This window comes from Microtus ochrogaster, chromosome 6, assembly GCF_000317375.1.
Source record: "Microtus ochrogaster isolate Prairie Vole_2 chromosome 6, MicOch1.0, whole genome shotgun sequence".
NCBI classification, from domain to species: Eukaryota; Metazoa; Chordata; class Mammalia; order Rodentia; family Cricetidae; genus Microtus; species Microtus ochrogaster.
The window spans coordinates 73,136,625-73,160,504 of NC_022013.1; the positions used below are offsets into that span (position 1 = coordinate 73,136,625).

The 23,880-nt window shown below is 41.9% G+C and overlaps 1 protein-coding gene across 1 annotated transcript in view; it reads right to left on the minus strand.

The window, feature by feature from the left end:
* Positions 1-2,470: 2,470 nt before the first annotated feature.
* The window catches only part of Spata17 (spermatogenesis associated 17), a 173,717-nt gene continuing 152,307 nt past the window's right edge, over positions 2,471-23,880 (minus strand). Inside the window, 2 exon segments of the mRNA XM_005348848.3 lie at positions 2,471-2,700; positions 6,114-6,196. Coding sequence (XP_005348905.1) covers positions 6,116-6,196 — 81 coding nt within the window. The 3' untranslated portion in view covers positions 2,471-2,700; positions 6,114-6,115.

Sequence of the window (23,880 nt, forward strand, 5' to 3'; positions counted from 1 at the left end):
TATCCGTGAACTCAGTACCTAGCTCCCTAGCACCAAGAGACCACAAAGGTGGCTTCCCTTTGTCGTTTCTTCTCTGTCATTGTCTGCCTGGATTTTAGTTCCTTTCTTGTGCGGTGTTTAGAAAGACCAGAAATGCCTCCAGGGGAGGCTCACACCTCTCTGGTGGCATGGCCTCCTTGATGTCTTTTTAACATAGTCAAGCACGTGGTCTTGCATTTTATGTTTCTCTTCTGGTTGATATTTGTTCTAACAAAAAATGTGCTCTTCTGTAACAGGAGCAGAAAATGAAAACATCTATTTCTGCTGTGTACTTCAAGTTTCTTACCTGTTGTCTCCCGAGGTTTCTGGTCAGTGCCCATCTGTACACTCCCTTTGCGTGGAGCTTCCTTCCTGCTCAGCCGGGAGCAGTGGGGAGAAGCCTGGACACAGACTCCCATTCCAGGGCTCAGTGCTTTCTTCTTTAATCACACAAAGTCTGTAAAGTGAGCTCTACATACTTGATAAAAGAAGATGTCTTTAAGCAAAATTACTACTCAGGGAAATTATTTTTAGGATATGTTTGTGTTCCCACAATGACAAAAATAAAAATGGAACATTTTATGCATGAAAATTTCAAAGTATTGTGCATTTTAGGCCATTAAGTAGATTAGTATTGTGAAGAATTAAGTTTATTATAATCAATCTACTAATGAGGCAATAGTTTACAATTTTAAAAATAATGAAAGCATATTATTCTTTTTAAAAAAGAAATACCAGGTCATCTATCTATTGCTGAATGATTGCAGTGTGTGCTGTGTATGTGTGGTAATACACGTGAGAGAGCCTGTACACCCAGCCATGGATGAGCATGCAGAGGCCCGAGGAGTATACTGGGCATCTTCCCTTCTTCCTCTCCACCTTCTTCCCTTGGGATAGGATCTCTCATTAATATGAAGCTCACTACTTTAGCCGACAGACCCGCTGGTCTGTTTCTAACCCCCAGCCCTGAGTTTACATGCTTGTGCAGTGATGCTCTGCATTGTACACGGATGCTAGAGACTGGACTGCAGGTCCTCATGCTTGGGGAGAACGCGTCTCCTAAGCAACTGCAGCCCTTGCTGAGGTGACAATCAGTATTAACATCACACTAGCTCTAGCAGAAAAGTTCACTGTGCGGATGCATTTGGGATGGTACCAAGGGCATGGGAACCTTAGTTGTCTATTTAACACAAACATCCTAGGAAATTCAAGCCTTTTGAAACAAACAGGAACTTTATTAGAGCCTGGCTTTTTAACAAGCCATAATACAGTGTCATAGAGGAATAGCCAGAGCCACAAGACCAGATGACCTTGTTACTGCTCCCGTCTATGCATTTGAGCACATTGGAGTTTGGCTCACACACTCACTGCTCTGAGTCTGCTGGACTTCAAGTTCTAGGACATTTGTTGTGTAGCAATTTCTTCTGAGATGAAACATTCTATACTGCAAGCAACTGAACAACTCAAAAGTTTGAGGAAGTCTCTGAACCTGACTAGATGTACCAGTCTCCTCCTTCTTATGAGCTTATGAGAGTTAGGGTAAGGATTAGGTTAGGCTGAGGACTGCTGAGAGACTCTCAGGCAAGCTGAACTGCCTAAAAGCGGTGCAGGCCAACAGAGCTGCAAACAGCCATTACCTTGTAAAGCTGCCTGGAAGGTGTGCAGTGGGTTCTACGTTTCCAACTTTCACGAGCTGTCTTCACCTTTGCTGGGGTGAGCTTTTGGTAATGCAGCTGTCTTTCTTTGAGCCATTACTGTGACTATAAGTAACCTTAGTAAAACTCGCTACCTCATCAAATTGGACCTTGTTTTAATCTTTTGCTGGTTCTGTGTGGGTGCTGAAAGAGGTTTTTTATGTCTCTCCGGAATCATGTCAATACAACAGACATGAGTATATATAGCTGGGATAATGTGCCATTATTTTTCTAGGGGAAGAGCTCTTATGCAAACTTTCCTACTCTGCGGTTCTACTGATGTGTTAGCTGTTTTTAATTGTTGTCTAGTAACAAAGGGAGTGAGACCAAAGTTGTTCATCACTTGTAAGTAGAGTGACGGGGGTCAGAATATGGTCACTCTAGTTGTTACAGGTATTCTCAAAGGTAAAAAGCCCAAAGGTATTTGTCCCAAAAGATAAATGAGGAAATCTGAAATCCCTCTACACACCCACGGCTACACACACCACACACTCATAGATACCTCCTTCACCCTCACAAACACTACACATGACACGTACAAGTCACTTCCCCCACACAATACACACAAACTGTAAAATAAATGTCATCGTTTATTGATCACAGTGAGTCTGGCTTATCAGTAAATCTGATTAGTTCTTATAAGAGCCTCCTTTGTATTTTCCTTTCAAACTAGAAAGTTTTATAAAGAACCAGAGATGGTTTTAAACTTTTCTTTTCTTCTGAATATGAGAAGGTGAGAGCAAGAGAAAGAACTGGAGTGGGGGAGGAGGAAGAGAGCAAGAGAAGTGAGGAGGGAGGCAGGAGGGAGGGGGAGAGAGGGGACGCTCACAAGAGCACACAGAGGTTAAAGAACTGAGATCAAGGTTGTGCATCCACCATGTAGGTAGAGCCTGGACCCCTGGGCAGTGGCATCTCCTGTTCGTGCTCACTTCATCTTCACCTCATTTCCTCATTTCCTCGTCTTCTCTTCTCTAAAGTCAGCAGCACACTGAGAGAGGAAGAGCACCTCGTTAAAACAAGTTCTCACATTCTCACAATCTCTCCCTGAGCTTTGGCTCAGTGCCTGGCTAGGAAGTCAAGACAGTGCCTTGGCTCTCTGACTCTGTGCTTATTCTCCCTGCCGTCTGATGTCTGTGACAGCACACCGGATTAGCAACCTGGAAGACAGGAGTCACTAGTGCAGGAAATGTCTAACACTCTGCCTCAGTTACTGCAAAACACAGGCATCCCGGAGCCGGTGGGTGAGGACAGAGTCTTTAGTGTGAGGAGTTTACCAGAGTCATACAGAAGTGTCCACACTTGGCTCTCTGCCAGCTCACGACGACTAGATTTAAAGTTACAAATTCATGCTCTGCTGATATGAATAGCTAGGCTTCATCATTTTTCTTAATGGCTTAAAAATTTTACTCCCCGCAGGCAAATGTGTAGCTTAAATGCTTGCTTATCACTCTTCCCTTATACAGTCTGTCTTCTTCACCTAGTTGCTAGAATACCGTTCCCTCTGTACAAAGACAACGGAAGCTTCCATCTCCCTCTTTCCCAACCCAGGTGTCAACTGGACTTATTTTTCATTTTCAAGTTTTGAGTCATTCATATGCTGAAGGGGAAAATGTACACTGCTTTTCATGTCTAACCAAACATTTAATTAAAACTCATCTCATTTGACTTCCAAATGGAACCACTTTTAGCAGGAAGAGAGGCTGGACCAAAGCCCATTTCCAAAAGAAGACTGGGGATATTCATCAGAACACAATACAGAAAAACTCCCATGCATGCCACATGGGGCCCCATTCATAAATACAAACAATGATCTCAGCTTCTCATGACAATGTCTTTCCACTCTGCTTATTCCTGTCTAGTGGGATGAATGCGCTGAAAAGACACCACAACACTGACAGGGCCCAGCGTATTCTAATTTAGGTGAGATTGATTTGGAAAACTATTAAAAGCTATAAAAAGTGGCCAGATACAAAGGCAAATGAAAGAAATTAATATTTCCAATCCACAAAATACTTAAAACACGAAGAGGAGTCGTCAACAATTTCTTTAAATTCTGCCACACATTGGTGTCTTTGCGTTGCCCAGTTTAATTAGAGCCAATGTGAAACATTTGTTACACTTGCTCTTATCTTTCACTATAAATAATTTAGCAAGTATTTTATCTTCAGAAAAAATAACTGTCTTAAATTATCATGAGTAAGTAGAACTGTAATGGCCCAGTATTTTAATTGTAGTGGAGAACTATTAGGCCTTAGTAAAGAATTTGGTTTAACACTGTCTTTGTTTGATTAAGTGAAAATTTAAAAATAAATTGAGCCAGGCAGTGGTAGTGCATGCCTTTAATCCCAGCTCTGGAGAGGCATAGGCAGGCAGATCTCTGTGAGTTCAAGGTATGCCTAGTCTACATAGGATGTTCCAGGACAGCTAGGGTTACAGTGAGACCCTGTCTTGAAAAACAAAACAAAACAAAAAACAACCAAACAAAAACCAACCAAACAAAAAAAAAAGGTTGAAATTTAAAACAGAATCTGGGAAAGTCTTACCAGCCAGACATAGCCACCATTATCATTTCTGCAATACATAAATGTATATACACATATTTAACATATGAGTACATAGAAATGTGTTAAATGGACATGCTGTATATGTGTGCACATGTACACACATACATTATTATGTAATCAAATTGCACAGTGGCTTCAAACGTGGCCTTCTTAGAAATACAAGGCAGATGCTCTGTCATTTCAGCAGGTAAAGATTTGTGAGCACTTATTACAGCATAGACTTATAGCGTATGTGCTCTCATTGAAGTTACTATATATTAATGAGCATTTAAGTTGCTTCCAATATTGTCATTTCGTAATTTCCTCTGAATTAGAACATTTCATCTTAGATGGAAGCTTCTTAAGACTCAGGAAATTCTAAAGGAGACTGTCCCTTAAGACTCAGGAAGTAAACAACTCACAATGGTCAGAAAGTCCCAGAAGCCAAACAGATTCCCAAAGACCCTCGCTCCCAGAGGTTATATAAGCAGTAACAAGTGCTGAGGAGAGTATCCTCTGTATCCCACTGAGCTGTCTACAAGTCCTGCAGAGAGCTTCAGGGGTGCATCTTTCATGAGCTGTCACCCAGGTTGGGGTGGGCTCTCTGTGATGCGGGTGCATTTGAGGTGTTCATAAGTCTGTAAGTAACTTCTTCCCAGCACCCCTATACACAATGCAATAAACTTGCTGGGTCACAAAGGTGGACTTTGGTGATGTGATTATTTTTTTTCTGTCATCAGTCCCTTATCTGACATAAACAGAGGACTGCTCATGTCTCCTAGAAACAGTGTCACACAAGAAATACTTCTTTATAAAATAATTATAAATAGGATTGTTAAATCTTTGAATTAAAAGTTACACACACATATATAACATCTTATGGCTCATAGATACATTGCTAGTCAATAGTAATCATACTTTGAACCTTTGACACTGTTTTTATTTGGTGATACATATATACATTTTTCTACTAATTTAGAATATTTTACATTTCCTTTTATGTTTTCTTTTGGAACAGTTAAACAGTGAGTATTTGTATCTGTCTTTAATATATTAATAACCAAATTGAAGCCTTCAAAGATGTATGTGGCAGAGGATATATGAATACCAAATGTAGGGAAGGCTTTGTATATGTCATGTCTTTTCCAACAGAGCAATGTGTTCCCTCAGCTGTTGGCCCAGGAGGACACTGGGCAATTCTCCCACTCATTTCTTATTCGTGACCTTCCCCTTCAACTGTCTTTCATTCATCTCATGCCTGCTTAAGCTGTGCGAAGCTTACCACAATACTGTCTAGTATTGTGATCTTAGCTTGATTGCAATCAATTTTTATCCTAAGACACCTTAGTGGTAAATGTAACATCACCAAAAGCTCATCTGGCTCTTGGATTTCAGTTGTTTGTCTTTTTTCCTGTCTATCCTGAAAACTTTGCTAATTATCAGAGACCCTACACTCCTTCCATCCCCCAAGGCATCTGGTACCTCAAATAAAGCACATACCAAGGAAAGAAACTTTAACTGTATTGTATTAATATACTACTGAGAAACAGTTTAGCCTGTTGGATACCACTGGCATATTTTCAGACACTGTGTAAATCTTTACTATGTCATTTAATTAAAAGATAAAAGACTATCCCAGAATTCTCTTAGTTCTGTTGATATATTTTTAGTCCATTTTAGAAAAGATATTTGGGAAATAATATCAAGTGTTGAAAACCAATAGATTAGAATGGAAGGAATTTATGGAATTTTATCTTACATAAATCTGATTATAGCATTTTAAAGTACCTGACACTTAAGTCATTCTCTTGATTGTTTACTTTGTATACATTGTGATGTACTCAGCAAAAATACCTACCTTTACACAATTTGTCCAGCTTTCGAATATAGCTTTCCATACTTTGAGAAGAGGTCAAATGATGGTAGAACAGTCTGAAAATCCTAGAGGAAAGAGATGGGATTACCACAGAGACCCCACTGGTTCATACTGCTATCATTGTGACATCATCCCAGGGACTAATCTGAACTGTGAGGAAGATTTTAACAATAGCACTCCATGTTTTCCCATCGCACTCTCCATACACAATTAGCAGCTAAGATTTAATTAGTGTAAAGCTTTTAAATTAAATTTAAAATTCAATTTTGTGTTTTAATTTTTAAATTTGGGTTTTCTTTGATTTTTAAAATTTATTTATTTATTGTTTTTATTGAGCTATATATTTTTCTCCACTCTCCTCCCATCCTCTCCCCTCCCCTTCTACCCTCTCCCATGGTCCCCATGCTGCCAATTTACTCAGGAGATCTTGTCTTTTTTCTACTTTCCATGTAGATTAGATCCATGTATGCCTCTCTTAGGGTCTTCTTTGTTGTCTAGGTTTTCAGGGATTGTGAATTGTAGGCTTTTTTATGTCTAAAACTTATGAGTATATATGATATTTTTCTTTCTGGGTCTGAGTTACCTCACTCAATATGATGTTTTGTAGATCCATCCATTTGCTCACAAATTTCAAGATGTCATTATTATTATTATTTTGTTGTGTAGTACTCCATTGTGTAAATATTTCACGTTTTCCTTATCCATTCTTTGGTCAAGGGGCATTTAGGTTGTTTCCAGGTTCTGGCTGTGACAAACAATGCTGCTGTGAACATAGTTGAGCACATGTCCTTGTGCTAGGATTGAACATCCTTTGAGTATATACCCAAAAGTGGTATTATTGGGTCTTGAGGAAGGTTGTTTCCTAATTTTCTGAGAGATCACCATACTTATATCCAAAAGGGCTGTACCAGTTTGCACTCCCACCAGCAATGGAGGAGTGTTTGCTTTACCCCACATCCTCTCTAGCATAAGTTGTCATCAGTGATTTTGATTTTGGCCATTCTTACAGGTATAAGTGGAATAAGTGTTTTGATTTGCATTTCTCTGATGGATAAAGATGCTGAGCCTTTCCTTAAGTGTCTTTCAGCCATTTTAGATTCCTCTGTTGAAAGTTCTCTGTTTAGGTCTGTACCCCATTTTTTACTGGATTATTTGTTCTTTTGATGACCAGTTTCTTAGGTTCTTTGTATATTTTGGAGATCAGCCCTCTGTCTGATGTGGGGTTGGTGAAGGTCTTTTCCCATTCTGTAGGCTGTCGTTTTGTCTTGTTGACCGTGTCCTTTGCTTTACAGAAGCCTCTCAGTTGCTTTAGTTATTGAGACAAGGTCTCACTGCAGCCCTGGCATTCCTGGGAATCATTAGGCAGGTCAGGCTGGCCTTCAGCTGTGGCAGTCTCGCTGTGCCTGCCTCCTGAGTTCTGGGACGGCAGGCATGCAGCATCCCACCTTGCAAACACAATTTTAATGCCTATGGGTAGCACACACAAGCAGCTCTGAGCTGTGCTGACATAAAATTTAATCAGCTACTTTCAAGATATTTGCAACATGATTGCCTTTGCCTTGGTTTTAGGGCTGTGGGGTTCTGTACTTAATGTTGGGCCAAGTTAACATCTGTCAACTGAATTCATGAAAAGAGGAATGTGATGTGTGCACATGACGGCACCAGAGGTCAAGTGTGTACGCCTCGGACTTGACTTGCTCTTTAGACGGCACCTGGAGAAGTCAGGTTTTGCTGGGAGACAGACTAGCAGCATTTGATTAAGGAGTGGATGTTTCCACAGCATGTAGGTCAAACAAACAGATGTGCTGAAGAGGTAGCTCCCACACCACCCCTGAATACTGTAAAGAAATGGTCAGACTTTGTAGAGGATTAATTCCTTCTTAAGAGTCTAACTGTTATCGGAGAAAATTTTGGCCCAAACTAAGAGGGCCTCCATCCTTGGCCTGGTTCCCAAGAGGGGCCACATTTACAAGTACACAAAGAGAAGCTTCAGAAGAACCCGTGGTATGCCAGCGTGTCACCAGAGATCTGAGTCTGCCTTGAACAGACTTCTCACCCAAAGACCTGCGTTGACACCTAACTCAGGAAAACTTCCTCACCTGTCATTCTGTGCTTGTCTTGCCTGAGTGGCATCGAAGTTGTTACTGGCACTGCTCCTGAGTGCAGAGAGAATGTTTGCGATAGAAACTCAGATAAAAATCAAATGAGTTAATCAGAATGAAATCCTTCTTCTTAGGTAGCACAGATTAGGTGTATTGTGTATAATGAGGTCAGATTTTCCTGTGGGGCTCAGCAGCTATGGTTGTGTTTTTTGTTTGTTTGTTTGTTTTCTGTTCTAGATGTATTGTGGAGGTAATCCAACTCCAGCCCACACAGCATGTCAGACATGTTTACCACATGTTTACCACAACTCACACAGCTCTTCACCTTGAATCTATAAAGTTTGTCCATGTAACGTGTGTGACTTTTATGTTAGTAATTTAATGGACACTGTAACCTAGAACTGTGAGTAGCTTCATTTTTTTAAAATGTACACAGCAATGTTTTATTTAACTTTCAAAACAAATAGACCCATTCCACTTGAAATGCTAAAGAGGAAGAAAAATGTGATAGAAGTCAGAAATTTAGTTTTAGGTATAAAGAAAAAACTGAAATCTTTAGTTTCTCATATTGTTAATCTATCAGAGAACAGTCTTTGCTATGAAGGCACGTAACAGCAATGTGATTGGTCTACAGAGATGGACAGGGAAGCAAATGATGGCAGTGTGATGGTAAGGTTTGGAGAGAGAAACTAGGGAAATCTGTTCACGTCTGTTAACTACAATCAACGTAATGTTATTGGGAAGTGGACTCATTTGCTCTAAATATGTAGTCCACACTCCAGAGTGACTGTAAAAAATACGTTAGGGTCTGCATCTGAGAGTCTGAGAGTGGGAAGAATATTATAAAATCATTAACTAATAGTAGACAGACTAGAAAAAGAGGAAACAACTAAAACTAAATAAAGGTCAAGTGTAGTGAAGACAAAACAGTTCTGCAATGGTAGATCACCACAACAGTGGTCCAAACACATTCAGAGTCAGGTTAGAAGAGTATGGTCTAAATGGCTCATAAAAGACAGTAGACTCTGAATAATATCATCTAAAAACTTCCTTTAAATATAAAACACAAATAGAGAACATAAAGGGTCAGAGAAAGAAACACCATGTTCACATTAGCCAAAAGACAGCTGAAACAGCTATATTAATTTTGGATAAAACAGATTTCAGAATAAGAAAATGATCAGGGATAATGACAGTTATTAAGGAATGATAAAGGGGTCAAGTCTCCAAGAAGACCTGTCAATCATTAACGTATATGTGCATAAAATCAGAGGGCCAACATACATGAGGCAAAAACTCATAGGCCTGGTAAGGAGAAGCAGATGGATTCTCTATTGTACTTGGTAAATTCAGTACCCCTTTATCAGTGACTGACAGATCCAGCAGGTAGAAAATCAACAAGGATGTAATTGAACTGAACAGCACTGTCAATCAACTGGATGCAATTGACATCTATAGACTTTTTTATCCACCAGCAGCAGGATGCACACACTCTTCTCAGATTCATACAGAAATACCACCAAGACAAACTACATACTGGACCAGAAAACACTAACGAGTTTAAAACAAACCACACAGTACTGTTTCAGACCAAAGCAGACTGATGCTGGAAATCGATGCCAGATGGAAATCTCCAAACATCTGAAAATTAGATAGTGCACTTCTGGAGAGGACACACACCAAAGACATCTCAGGAGGAAAAACAGACCTCACTGAAAATGGAAACAAAGCTTTTGATGATAGGAGCAAGAGTGGAGAGGCCAGTGTGGAGGACAAGACCTTTGACAGGGACCTGAACGTCTGCTTGAGGAAACAGGATAGGACTCACAACCAAGGAGACGAAAATGCTCCGAGTAGAAATCAGGAATGGAGACTAGGAAACTGGGTTAGGGAGATGGCTCAGCAGGTAGAATTCCAGACTTTGGACCCCAGCACCACGCAATCCCTGCACTCCGGAGGCAAAGCAGGGGCTCCCTGGGTGAAGACTAGCTATAACTGGTGAGCCCCATGTTCTTCAGCGACAGAGCCTGTTGTAAAAATGAGGGACAGGAACATGTCAGGTAGTTCTCATTGTGGGGACCTCGAAAATGGAGAGTTTCTGTTTCTGGTGCTTGGAACCAGCTCTGCTTGTTTCTGACAAAAGTTTTGCTGTGAGGCCATTTAGGGGCACTGGCTTGGGCTCTGGCTGCTCCTCTTACTTAACAACTTTAGTGAACATAGCTGTTTGGAAGGCACATGTGTCCAGAGGCTTCATTGGCCCTGAAAGGTGTATACCTGAGACTGCTGTGCAGACACAGGGATGGAGAGACACATGGACACCTCATGGGCAGGACAACTGGACTAAAAAGTCCGTCCACGCTGAAGCTTTAGAAACCCTCATTGGGACCCTAGGTGGTCAGCCTTGTTTGAAGCCTGCTTCCTCTATGGCAGCTCTGCTTCCTCCTCCCCTTGAGCTCTCCCCACAGTAAAACTCCATCCTCCACTGTCTGTGAAAGCTGTTATTCATTCATTCATTCATTCATTCATTCATTCATTCATTCATTCATGTTTGTGAGACATAGGAACGGGAAGCCACCAGCTGATGGTGGTTTTAGGGGCTGTTGATGATTCTGAACTCTAGCTTCCTAATCTTTGCTCTCCAGAGGCAAGAAAACCTCCATTGCACTGAAGTGCCCTCTGATTTTCCCAGATAGCATCTGCTTCAGTAAACAAGGTGAAAAGTAATGAGGATGATGCCCTGTGTCAACTTCAGGCCTCCTCAAGCATGTGCACATGTGTGAATGTGCACTTGAACACACACATACCCACACATGCGAACAAACATACACATGTGAACATCATACATAAACACACATGTAGCATAAACACACAGAAAGAGAAAAGTCAAAAACATCTTTCACTTTCTTGAGAACATCAATAATACTGGGAAACTGATAGGCAGGCTAGAAAGAAATAAAAATAAAAGAGAGAGAACACACAGAAAGCTAATGCCAGAAGGAAAGACGGACCTCAAACCCCGAACACAGTGAGGATGTTTACAATCAGAAACTGAATAGTAGGAAGATCACTCAATGCCATGAAAGACACTATACTAAAATTCATATCAGGCCAAGCACACATAAACCAGCCTGCAGCTATTTAAAAAATGGAAACAATTCATTCTTCTTTCAATTGGCCACCATGGTGTCTCATTGGCTGTAGGATGGGGCTGCCTACCCTGTGTCTTCATTCTGGAGAGGAACAGGGTAAAGTAAGGCTCTCAGTGCTCACGTTTTCTCCTCTCTGTCAATCAGTGGTCACAGTCTGCTCATGGTCTACGTATCCTGCTCTTCCAAAATCCCAGTGAAGTAAATCCCGCTGATGCTCTGCCAAGTGCGGAGCAATGGATGACTTAGGGTTTTGATCACACCTTCCCGTGAGTCACTGTCTTGGGAACAAGCACCCTGAACACACATACATTGACATGTACACATCAGATTAACAATGACTACACTCAGAAGTTCTGGGCTTTTCTTCTTTAGGTCCTGTGATGCTCTTGCATTCTTCACATTGGATTTCTCTGAGTTATGAGTCCCCTGTTGCCATGCATTCAGGTAGCATATGGGCCTGTGTGCATAGTATTCTGTGTTCTGTTTAACCACTGGTCCTAGGACTTAGTCCTGCCTAGGGCCAGACCATACACATTACAGCCATGTGGATGAACATACATTGGCCCACTGTGTCCTGTAGAAGAAACCCATTACTGTTTTTCTTGTGTTTGTATTTTCCAGTCTCTCACAGCTTAGCTAGTAGCTGACTGCTAGCACTGAGCTGAACTACAGCTTTGGTCTCAGGAAACCTCTGGCGCTGACTCTAACTTCCACACAAGCTGCTCCTGATGCAATCAAACAGTCACCCTGCCACCAGCAGGTATTTATCTGTGAGTTCAGGAAAGCCACTTGCAAGGTCCTCCTGTGGGGTCAGAGGAAACATGGGGTGGGGGACTGCTTTTCTGAAAATCCAACTGGAGATGGTGATGCTGCATCCTGCCATAGCCGTTGCTTGCCAGAGCAGACAGCTTTTGCTATTAGGATGCCCAGCCAAACACAAATCATCCGCTGCCACAACGAGCTCCTTGGGACAATTTAGGAGCCTTTGGAACTGAATGGCTCTTTGAGCTGGAATGCAGCCCAGGTTCATTTTCAAACCCAAGTCAAAATGACAAAGAATGAATTTCCTGGGCCACTCACCCCAAAGTGTAGGAACGTGAGGTCAGCAGCTGTATGTTTGTCTAGTTATTTAAGGCTTTGTGGTAGGCAGACACAGCTGAGCACATGAGCAGCCCGTATCCACACTTGTCAGTGGAACAGCATTGCTGCACCAGGGACGTAGCACCGAGAGTATGGTGAAAATCAAGAGTTAGGTACATACTGATCAGCTTAAAAGATTTTAATATATTCAGATTTAAAATATCTCAGAGATTTTTCTCCTGGAACTAAAAAAAAAAAGGTAGATGACAAGGAATTTTGACTGAATGTCAAATGCTATTTTAGTGAAAATTATTTCTTGAATGAAACTGCAAATTCCCTTGCTAGCTAGCCTTCAGGATTCCCTCTGCTTCCCAAGTGGGAGCTCACAGGGCAGCTTCAAAGAGTACCTGACATGCTTCATACAAACTCAGCCTAAGCAGACCTAAGGGTGATCCGAGTGACTTGCTCTAGGTGACTTTAAAAACCATTAATTTTGGAGGCCCCATGGTGGAGAAACTTATTAATTCCCTACTGGTTTTGATGTAGGTGACAGCGCTGATGTGTACGGCATGATGATAATGGTGGCTCACTTCATGTTACAGAAACCAAAGCTGGTTTCTGAGACGTCTGTAGGTCTTCCTCTGGGCACGCATAGGTGTTGATGGGTGATGCTAACATCTGAGGGCCCAGGGCTTTAGTCTCAACAGGTCATACTAACTCCACTGGATGAGTAGGAATGAAGAGCTGGGAAGACCTTAGTACGTGCGTGAAGACTACCAGCCATCAACCCACACTCAATGCACCCCTCTCCTCTTCTTTCCCTTCTTCCTTCTTGGAATGGTGGCTTCCTGTGCAGCCTTGTTTGGCCAGAACTCTGCTACCCAGACTGGCCTCAAACTGGCTGCTGTTGACTGCTGGCAATGCTGGGAGTGTGGCTGCTCTCCACAGGTCCTTCTGCTTCTCCACCCACCACTCTCCTAACCATCAAGGCTCTCCACTCCTCCAGAGATGGAGTGAGGCCCAGCCAGACGGGTTCTCTCATGTTCTTGTCACATACGGAAGCTCTGAGATGACAGCATCTCCCCAGTTTTATCCACAGTACACACAGGGGGCAGCTGCTCTACTTGAGGATGCTCCTCCCTGTTCACTCCAAGCGTCTTAAAAAACGGCTTTAAGTGTTCTATTCTTTGTATTCTCCTAATCCGTAAGAGCTAGAATTTATCATGCAATCTTTCAAAGAAACCGCTTGCACATGCTTTGAAAGAATCAACTTTTAGATGTATAAACTGAAAACACATTGTCAACCTGAACCTAAAGGATCAAACTGGACTCTCTGAACATGGCGGACAATGAGGGCTGCTGAGAAGCCAAGGACAATGGCACTGGGTTTTGATCCTACTCCATGTACTGGCTTTGTGGGAGCCTAGCCTGTTTGGATGCACACCTTCCTAGACCTGGATGGAGGGGGGAGGACCTTGGACTGCCCATAGGGCAGGGAACCCTGACTGCTCTTCAGACTGGAGAGGGAGGGGGAGGGGAGTGCTATGTGGGGAGTGGGGGGAGGGGAGAGAAAAGGGAGGTGGGAGGAGGCAGAAAATTTTAATAAATAAATAAAAAGAAAAACAGAACTCTCCTGTGTATTCCTAATGCCCAGTGACAGCAGGAAACTCAGGGCTTGCCTATAGGCTTTCTGAGCCATAGACTCAGGGGCGGCTCTGCCTTGGAGCCCAGTGCACTCCATGAAAATTTCCTGATCTTGGATAAGTCACAAAATCTCTGCCATGTCTGTTACCTCCTAAAACTTGGAGGCTGGTGTAGGGGAACACACAGTTGAGGCTAGTCTGGAATCTACAGACAGTTGCACATCACTGTGTGCCAAACAGAGAGACATCGTCTCACAAATAACCACAGAGCCAGGGTCCAGCATACAGCAAGTACTTAGTGAGGGTCAGCTTTTTTCAAAGACACTCTTGAGAACACACATTCTTAAGTGAACATAACGGTGATAAATAGCCTTACATAGCTGATTCTCCACGGGCCACTTATAACTGACTTAGGGCAAATCTAAGCTGTGGGATTATGTGTCTGAGCTGCTTCTTTCTGTTTTGAAGCATCTTTCTCCACAGTGTCACCTCTCACTGTCATTTGACTCATCAGTGTCTTCAGTTCTCATGGTCAGCTCCCCCTTGTGTATGATCTTGGCTTTAATGCACTTGTGGGCACTGACAGGTCAAAATGTGAATCAGCAGGTAAGTGATGCGGATTCTTGTTGGACAAACCTATTGTATCATGGGTACATAACTCATAATAAAAGGGGTATACAGTATAACAGTGTATCAGCAGAAATAGATGCAATACAGAAACAGACGTATGCACAGAAATATAGATATTAATTTCATTGCAACAGAGCAAAATAAGACATTCAACTAGATACTATTCTATAGTTAGGAAGGTCCATATGCTGCTCATTGATTTTTATCACATGACTAAAGTATCACAGCAAGAGTCCCAGTAACATCACCTGTGTATACGAAGAAGGCCCAAGTTAAATAGAAGGAATCCTGTATGAAACTGGTGCTGAAGGGAACATGTAGCCTGTACATAGTTAATTTACTGGAAAATAAGCTACAAAAATTTTCAGAGCCAATATCAGGATGGCTTCAATGGGGAATAACAACAGACACTAACATCATAATATTCCAAAATAAGTGTTTCTTGGTAGGAGAAAAACCAAATGCTTCTGTGTATTGAGGCTCCCTAAGGGAGTTCTCATTAAGGGAAGTATCCACTAAAAGCCAGGAGACATTTTATTCAGACTTATATTGCCAGGATTTAACACAGGAGCTGGGCAGAGTGGACTTGGTAAACACTTGGTTAAAGCCATGACTGAACACATGCACACACGGGCTTGGCCCTGCAGTCCTCGGTGGGCAGCACATCATCAAGTGTGTCTCTCAGCCTGCCTCTCTAGAAAGGTCATCGGAATCTCACAGACAACTCACACGCATACTGAAGCCTTTAGAATCCCAACTAGCAGACACAGCCCTGTAGCCCTTCACAGCTCAGATAACCTATGCCTTAAAATATCTGTAAGATATTTCTCAATGGGGTTGGGATTGATTACACTGACAAGAAGAAATTTTAAGATACATATATCAGAACTGCATGCCCAGGGCCTTTATCTGTCTTGTCTGCCTTCCTGTGCCATTAGAGTGCCGGATACACTATGCATATGCAATTATACATAAGTAAATCTGCACTAAATAGAAACATAGCCCTTTTAAGAGTGACCCCACTTTGCAAGGAAGATAGTACCTACGTTTGTCAGCAAGCGGGGTCTTATACCTTTAAGGAGAACTTCATGGAACAAACAACTGTCACACTGATTCAGAACCTTGACTAGCAAATCTGCTGCTATTCACTTCTCATTCCAAACCCAATGCTCACAGTGCTTGCACAGCCATGTGCACAGACAGGTTCAGGTCCTGAACTATAGCACTCTGGTGGCTGAGTGCTTGGAACCAAAAAAAGGGGCTCAGAAGCAATAGCCTTCTTATCTTTTCTGGTCCACCTTAGACAGCAGAACCCCATTTCCCGAGGTAGGCCATAGCAGCTAGAACCCCCCCCCTGCCCATGCCAGTAATAAAATCTAGACATGATTCTAACTTTCTTTCACTTTCCTGTGGCAGCTCTGGCCATGGAGAAACTCTCTGACCTACTTTGTCTGCCAGTAATTGCTGTGGGACAATGGTCTTTCATCCTGTCACTTGTATTATGTTTAATAAACACTGATTGGCCACTAGGCAGTCAGGAAGTATAGGTGAGTGACCAGGCAGGAAGTAGAGGCAGGACGACAAGAACAGAAGAATTCTGGGAAAAGAAAAGACACAGTTGTCACCCAGATATAGAGGACGCAGATGAGAAAGCCTCGCTGATGAAAGGTACCAAGCCACGTGGCTAACACAGACGAGAATTATGGGTTAAGATGTAAGAATTAATTAACAAGAAGACTGAGCTAATAGGTTAACCAGTTTATGATTAATGTAGACCTCTGTGTATTTCTTTGGGATTGAACGGCTACGGGACCTGGTGGGATAGAAACCTCAGTCAACAAGTAGTTTCGGATCCTAAGATTATTGCCAGAAAGGGCTCTGCCCTCTACTTAAGAGAAGTCAATGTTTTACAGAGAAGCTAAGACAACACTGAACAGAATGGTCTTTCTGGGGTTTCCTTTCTGCTTTATAAAAGTTCTATCGCACCTTTTTCTCCAAGCCCATTTCTACATGGTTCTCTTTTCTTCACAGAACCCGAGTGTCAGAGCAGACTGTGCCATGGGTGTTTGGAACTGCATTTTAATATTTGGTGTCCATGGTGACCCTAGCGAGCAGGACTTCTGTGGATAATCAGAGTAGGGGTACTCTATAGTTAGGGAAAGTTCTTTCCTGACAAATTCATTGCATATTAACTTGTAGATTCCAACAAAACACAGCAGATGCTGTGCCAACTTTGAAAGAATGCCAGACAAACCAATGAATGAACATGAACAAGTAAGATAAACTAATAATTTAAAGTGTGCACATAGACTGTAACTAATTCTTCATGAGTGATAGCCATATATAGGATATTCCCCTATCCTAAATGTTACAGATTGAAAATATTTGGGATAATTTTCAGTGGGAAGGAGGGAATAATTACGTATATGTAGCTCAGTACATATCTTAGCAGTAGGTCAAACATCCAAATAGTTAACTCATTTATATTTCATATGCACAGCACACAGTTATCCAAAGGTAATTTTATAAATGACTTTAAATAATTCTGAGCATAAGAAAAGTCTCATGGTGTGGAACTTCCAACGTGTGAAATCATATCATTTTCACTAAAAAGAGTTTCAGATTTTGGATTTTCAGATCATGAAATAATCTGTAAGGACTATAACTTGAAATTTAGTTACAAAAGAATTATTTCTTTGAGGTAAAAACAAGCTGATATGTAAGTGAAACATTGGTGAGCAGTGTGTATGTTTGTGACCAGTTTTGAAACCTAGATTCACACTAGACCTCAGAAATGATGGTGTTTGTTACGTTTATTTCTTTACACTCCTGTTAAAGCACTGATTTTAAACATTCATTTACTTATTCACACAATCCTCTAAAAAGTTTTAATCAGGTGCCTGTATAATCTTTGGCACTAAGAATATAGTGATGATAAGGTCAGGTAAAATCTCCTGCCACCCTGGAAGGGAGGCAGGTAAGAGGCAAAGAGGAGGCAGACCAAGAAGCTTGGTGAAGCCCTTTCCATTTCCACTAGCTGTCAGGGAGGCTGGTGTAAGAGGTCCTTCTGTCTATGTGATGCTTGTATTGGTTAATGAATAAAGACACTGCTTTGGACCTATAGCAAGGCAGAACTTAGGTAGGCAGGGAAAGCGAGGCTGAATGCTGGGAGAAAGAAGGGTGGAGTCAGACAACGCCATGTAGCCCTGCCAGAGACAGACATCAGAACTTTAGCCAGTAAGCCCCGTGGCGATATACAGATGAATAGAAATGGGTTAAATTAAGATGTAGAAGTTAGCCAATAAGAAGCTAGAGCTAATGGGCCAAGCAGTGATTTAATTAATATGATATCTGTGTGGTTATTTCGGGGCTAAGTGGGCGGGAACCAACAAGCAGCCTTTCCTCCAACAGGAGATGACCCTTAGCACCAACCTGGAATGCATGAATGAGTGACTCTCATTCAAGAGCACAACCACACCACCAAGTTTGTCACTATAATACTAGTGTCACATCAAGTGACCCAAATCTAAGTACTCCCCAAAGATGGTATCTTGAGAGGTAAAAATTTTCAATTGATACGTGTTAGTGCCTTTGATATCCGCAAGGCAGAATACTGGTCAGGATGCAGGGTTATCTGCCTCTGTAGACCAGGCAGTGAGCTGGGTACCCTGGCCTGGCAGGCATGAAGACTTCCACTCATGTCTCTTCCTTGACAGTCACAGCCCAATCCTTCTGCGCCAGCATCTAGCACACCCACAGGAGGGGGGCAACAGCTCTGGGGTGAAGGAGTGTCACCCATCATTCTGAATCCTCATAGTGATTTTATACTTCGGAGCAGCAGTGTCTGAGACAGACTGGGGAATGGAGAGGAGTGTGGACAATGCTTATCTCTTTCCTTCACCGAGTCCCCAGAGTCTAACTCCAAAAAGAAATCGGATTGAAAGGAATTCCAATAGACAGAATACTTGACATGTTGTCCGGGCAGCTGGGAATTTGTGTGGTGTGTGTGTGTGTGTGTGTGTGTGTGTGTGTGTGTGTGTGTAACATATATGCATATGCAGGTACATTTGCCCACAGCACCCACAGAGGCCAGCGTGAGATGCCACTAGAAGGAGTCAATAGGAAGTGTCCTGTTGCTCCCTGCCTACCCTATTTCCTTGAGACAAATGTCCCTGAATCTGCAGCTCCTGTTTTCAACTGTGATGCTAACTAGCAAACCACAGTGATCCTCTGATCTCTGTCTGCCTTTCTCACACAGGGGTCACAGGCAGTCCCAGTCATGCTTAAAACAAAACAAACGGACACAGGCTCTGGGTCTTCATGCTTGCACAGCAAGTGTTTTTACTCATCGAGCGGCCCTTCTGTGGCCACGGACACCAATGGGAGAGGAAGACCTTCTCTAAGAGGACACATTTCTCTTCCACTTTTCTGGAAGCGGTTCAGGACTAAGTTTTGTTGATGGGTTTTATTACTATTATCTTGGTTAGCTGGAGGGCAGACCTATGCATAGCATATATTTTGTGCATTTTCTAATTACCTCCTAAAAAGGCAAACAACCCTGAAACAATAAGCTGGCTAATTTAAAAGGCAAAGCTAACTAAAAGGAAGGGCAATTCTCTATGTATTTTAATAGCTTTAAAAGTGCAAATCTCACCCTTGGAATCAACTAGTCATCAGCTCTCAAGAGAAAAAGCAATCTTGCCTTGCTCCATAAAAGCGGTTCATCCCCTTCTGCGCAGTCTTCATCAAACAATGCCCTCCACTTGTTGACTTCAATCTAGGATGTGGATGATAATGTGTGGTGTAAAAGTCAAGAAATTAGTCTCACAGTGGGGAGCCTGCCAACGGCACTGTTTTCATCTTATCCTTCAAGCTCTGGCAGAAAACATATTAATTGTGGTTTAATTTATGCAACAAATATTTCATTTTAATTATGCTTAATTTTTGTCAGGCTATAAAAATGTCAATAGTTCCCTGTCAGTGTTTTCTTACAAGTTTTTTGAAATGAAAGAATTAAAATCAAGTACTGTTTCTAAAAGAGATTGTGAGGGATTTCTAATTACTGCTTGTGTTTCTGAAAAGTTGCCAGTCTGCAAACCCGAAAAGAACATCTGGGAGCATGTAAACTTGAAGCTCTATTACTCAATATTTGTAATTCCTAGTAATATACATGCATCATTAATATAATGGAATTCCCACTGCATTTTTTATAATTATAGGATATTAATAAGTGTCATTAATGGTGAATGTTCTCTATAGAAATGCTTTGATAATTTCTCTCAGGGAAACTAAGAGGAGAATAAGTGAAGTGATTGCTGCTGAGACAGCCTGGAGGGAAGAGTGTTTACCATCACACTGCAAATGCTGAATGGTGTTAATTATATATAGCAAATGTTTATTATGTCCTAGTAGATGTAGATCCACCCGAATATTACATCTTATACAAGAAATACTGCTTCCTCTAAGAAAGCCTCTCTTCAGATAGAGTGAACCTCCCTGCACTGAAGGCCTATAGTGAATCTTCACACCTTCCTCACACCCTTCCAGGCTTCTGGTTTTATGTCACAGCGTTCCTCTTGCAGTCTGATCTGCCCCATCAGGTGGAAAGCTTCCTGGGTTAGAACCAGGCCCTCCGTCCATAGTTCTTCATTGGCTGAGTTCAAATGTACCTGTACAAGAAAGCCTATGGGGACAAAAGCCTATAAAATGTTATCCTTTTTCATTTATACATTATCATTTTGTTATGTTATACATTTTCATTTAGAAGGCTTTCTGTAAAAATGTGTAAACTGTGTATTAAAATTATTCATTGGAAGACTTAATTTTAACATGGAAGCGCAGTGAATTTTTTTGTCCTGTCCCTTCCTCTCAGAAATGCCTATTCTCAAATACAGAGAAGTAACCAACATCTGATAAATTATAGCTGTCTGGAAACTGGAAGGCAGGAAGGACCTCAGGTTGTCACTGATCAACAAGGCTAGGCCATGGAAGGACCTCAGGTTGTCACTGATCATGGAAGGACCTCAGGTTGTCACTGATCAACAAGGCTAGGCCATGGCACCAAGCTTGAAAGTGGAAAAGAGTGAGACACAGGTGGAAGGTCCAGCTAACGTCCCATGCTGTTCTTCCTTTTCCTGCCCAGAAACTCCAGCCATCTAGAACTCCAGACTTGTTGGAAGGAAGAAGTGAAGAACACGGATTCCTGAAAACTGCACATGAGGAATACATAACAAGAAAATCTCCTGGCTCCATCTCTGTGTTCTCTATAGAGATAGCCCCTCTTCCTCTGCCCCGGTTTCACGAAGACGGGAGGTTTCCAGAGAACAGAGTGACAGGAAGGACTTGGAGACTCTTAATGACCAGCGGGCAAGGATAAGTCACACACAACAGTGCCCCTTATGTGGGGTTGTTTGGTCGTTTGTTATCTACACATAGTCTGAAAACAAATGAAAAATTCCAGAAGCACGTAATACAGAGGTTTTCAATCTTCCTGATGCTGTGACCCTTCAATATAGTTACTTATGTTTTGGTGATATCCAATTATAAAGTTATTTTGTTGCTACATCATAACTGCAATTTTGCTACTGTTATGAATCATAATGTAAATATGATATGCAGGATGTCTAATATGCAACTCCTAGGAAAGGATCATTCTACCACAAAACATAACGACCCACAGGTTGAGAATCACTGATGTAATTATGCTTTAAATAACTGTATTTTCATATATTGCTATAATGGTTCTATGTTAGCATTGTTAGTTGTTTATTGTGCCTTTTTTCGTGTGTATGCTTGTATGTTTGGGCACCACATTTGCGCAGGTGCCTGCAGAGACCAGAAGAAGGGTTTGATTCCACAGACCTGGAGTTGCAGGCAGTTGTGAGCTGCCATTTAAGTGCCAAGAACTGGATATGGCTTTTCTGCAAGAGCAGCGTGTGCTCTTTACTACAAAGACATCTGTTGCCTTGTAAATGGTGACAGCGCTTTCATTCTGGTTACCCAGATCTGAATAATCACACACAAACTATATTAACTGCAACACTGTTTGGCTGATGGCTCAGGCATATTACTATCTAGCTTGTACATATTAAATTAACCCATTTTTATTACTCTGTGTATCAGCACCAGGCTGTGGCTTACCAGTAAGGTTCTCCTTCAGCAGTTACATGGCATCTCCTTGACTCTGCCTTCTCTCCTCTCTCTCTGTCCTTCCCTCCCTCCCTCCCTCTCTCTCTCTCCCCCCCCCCCCCCCCCCCTCTCTCTCTCTCTCTCTCTCTCTCTCTCTCTCTCTCTCTCTCTCTCTCTCCCCCTCTCTCTCCCCCCTCCCTCTCTCTCCCTCTCTGTTCGGATTTCCCGTCTGGCTTTATCTGCCCTACCATAAGCCAAAGGAGCTTCTTTAGGAACTAATAGTAATAAAACACGTTCACAGTGTACAGAAGAGAATCCTACACCAGCCCCTAACTTTTAAATCAAACTTTACAAAAGTATTTCCCTATATGTGCCACTTTGAACTCAAAATCAGAGCATCTGGGGCACACCAAGTTCTAGGCTTGGATAGGAGAGAGATCTCTCAATTCACTGATTTCATACCTAAAGACGCATTGCCAAAGAGGAGTACAGTTTCTGCTGATCTTCTATGAAGCTAATGGAAATGAAAATCATACCACAGAGGAAGAGAGTAAAAATCCAGTGTCACACCAGGCTTTGTCCCATTCAATACTCCCCAAACTATCGCTCACTACATATCTCAATTGTCTGCATATCAAGCTTCTCCCTACCCTGTGAAAAGAGGGATCATAACTCTTCTTCATACATACCAAGAAAATCATATGTCATATAAGGTTCATTACTATCAGAAGTTTTAAGCATATACTGGGGGTCACATGAAATGCTATGTTCAGTATGACAAACAATCCACCTTGCTCCCAGTTAACATACACACACACACACACACACACACACACACACACACACACACACACCAGCTATAACTTCTTTGTAGCTACCTAGATATGTGTGAATGTATATATACCTGTCTCCTAGATCCACTAAACGCACTCAACTTTCCTCCCATATAAAGGCTGGGGCCCCTCCCTGTTCCAATGAAGCAGTCTCAGTTGGTTGAGATGGAATCTGCCTATTTCTCAGCATTATTTTCTTACAGCTCTTGCTGAAACTCAGGACCCTTTAAGGGCTTTATTGGTACCCTGTTTAATTCAGTGTGACCTCAATACTCCGCTCTCTTCCAAATCCTCCCTATCCATCTTTCTCTGACCCTTCCTCTGACCTCTTCCTCCCAGAACCTCTGATCTCCAGGCTGAGAGGCCTTTTGCCATTTGATTGCTGCCATTGACACATCTAAATTCTGCAGGTGAAAAGAGACTGTCAGGCTGGGACCAAACAATTCTTTCTGGCTAGGGGCTATTGTCTAGTACAGCCTCAATTCCTCATGACCTGAGGCTATTACCCAAAAATGTGATACACTACTCTATGGATAAATAGGACTAAAGTACTAAAGATTAAGTAAAACTTCTTATGTTTAATGTTGTGAACCACATCCCACTTCCTTCTTGCCACCCCTAGTGTGCTTGGCATAAGATTAGACAAGACTGTGTTGGATAAAATGAGTAGCCCAGGGCAATGGCCTTCACTCCCAGGCACCTCTGCAGTACACACCTGGCCTACACAGACAGGCACTTCCATAGTAACACTACCTAAACTCTCCCCCACAGAGATGGTGATTTCAGTTATGGTTTGTGTCTTGTTATAGGTGAATGAAACAAGGAAAAAGAGAAGACAACTACAAAAATCTCCAGTTGAAAATATAGATGAAAATAATAATAATAAAACATTTAGATGGATTTGAGAGAAACTGAAGGATCAGCAAAAATTTAAGAATAATATCCTAAGCGACATTAGAAGGACATTGGTATTAAATAAGTGTAGGTTACTATTTATTAAGAAAGAAAAGGAGTCTTAGTGAAGTCATGACATGCAAGCAGAAAATACAGCTTCATGTAAAAACTCAAATTTCACTCCAACGAGCTGCTGAAGAAGTAAAGGAGAGACAGTGAGAGGGGAAAGGACACACAAGTGCACACCCACCCAAGGGTCCCTTAGAGACAGTGAGAGGGGAAAGGACACA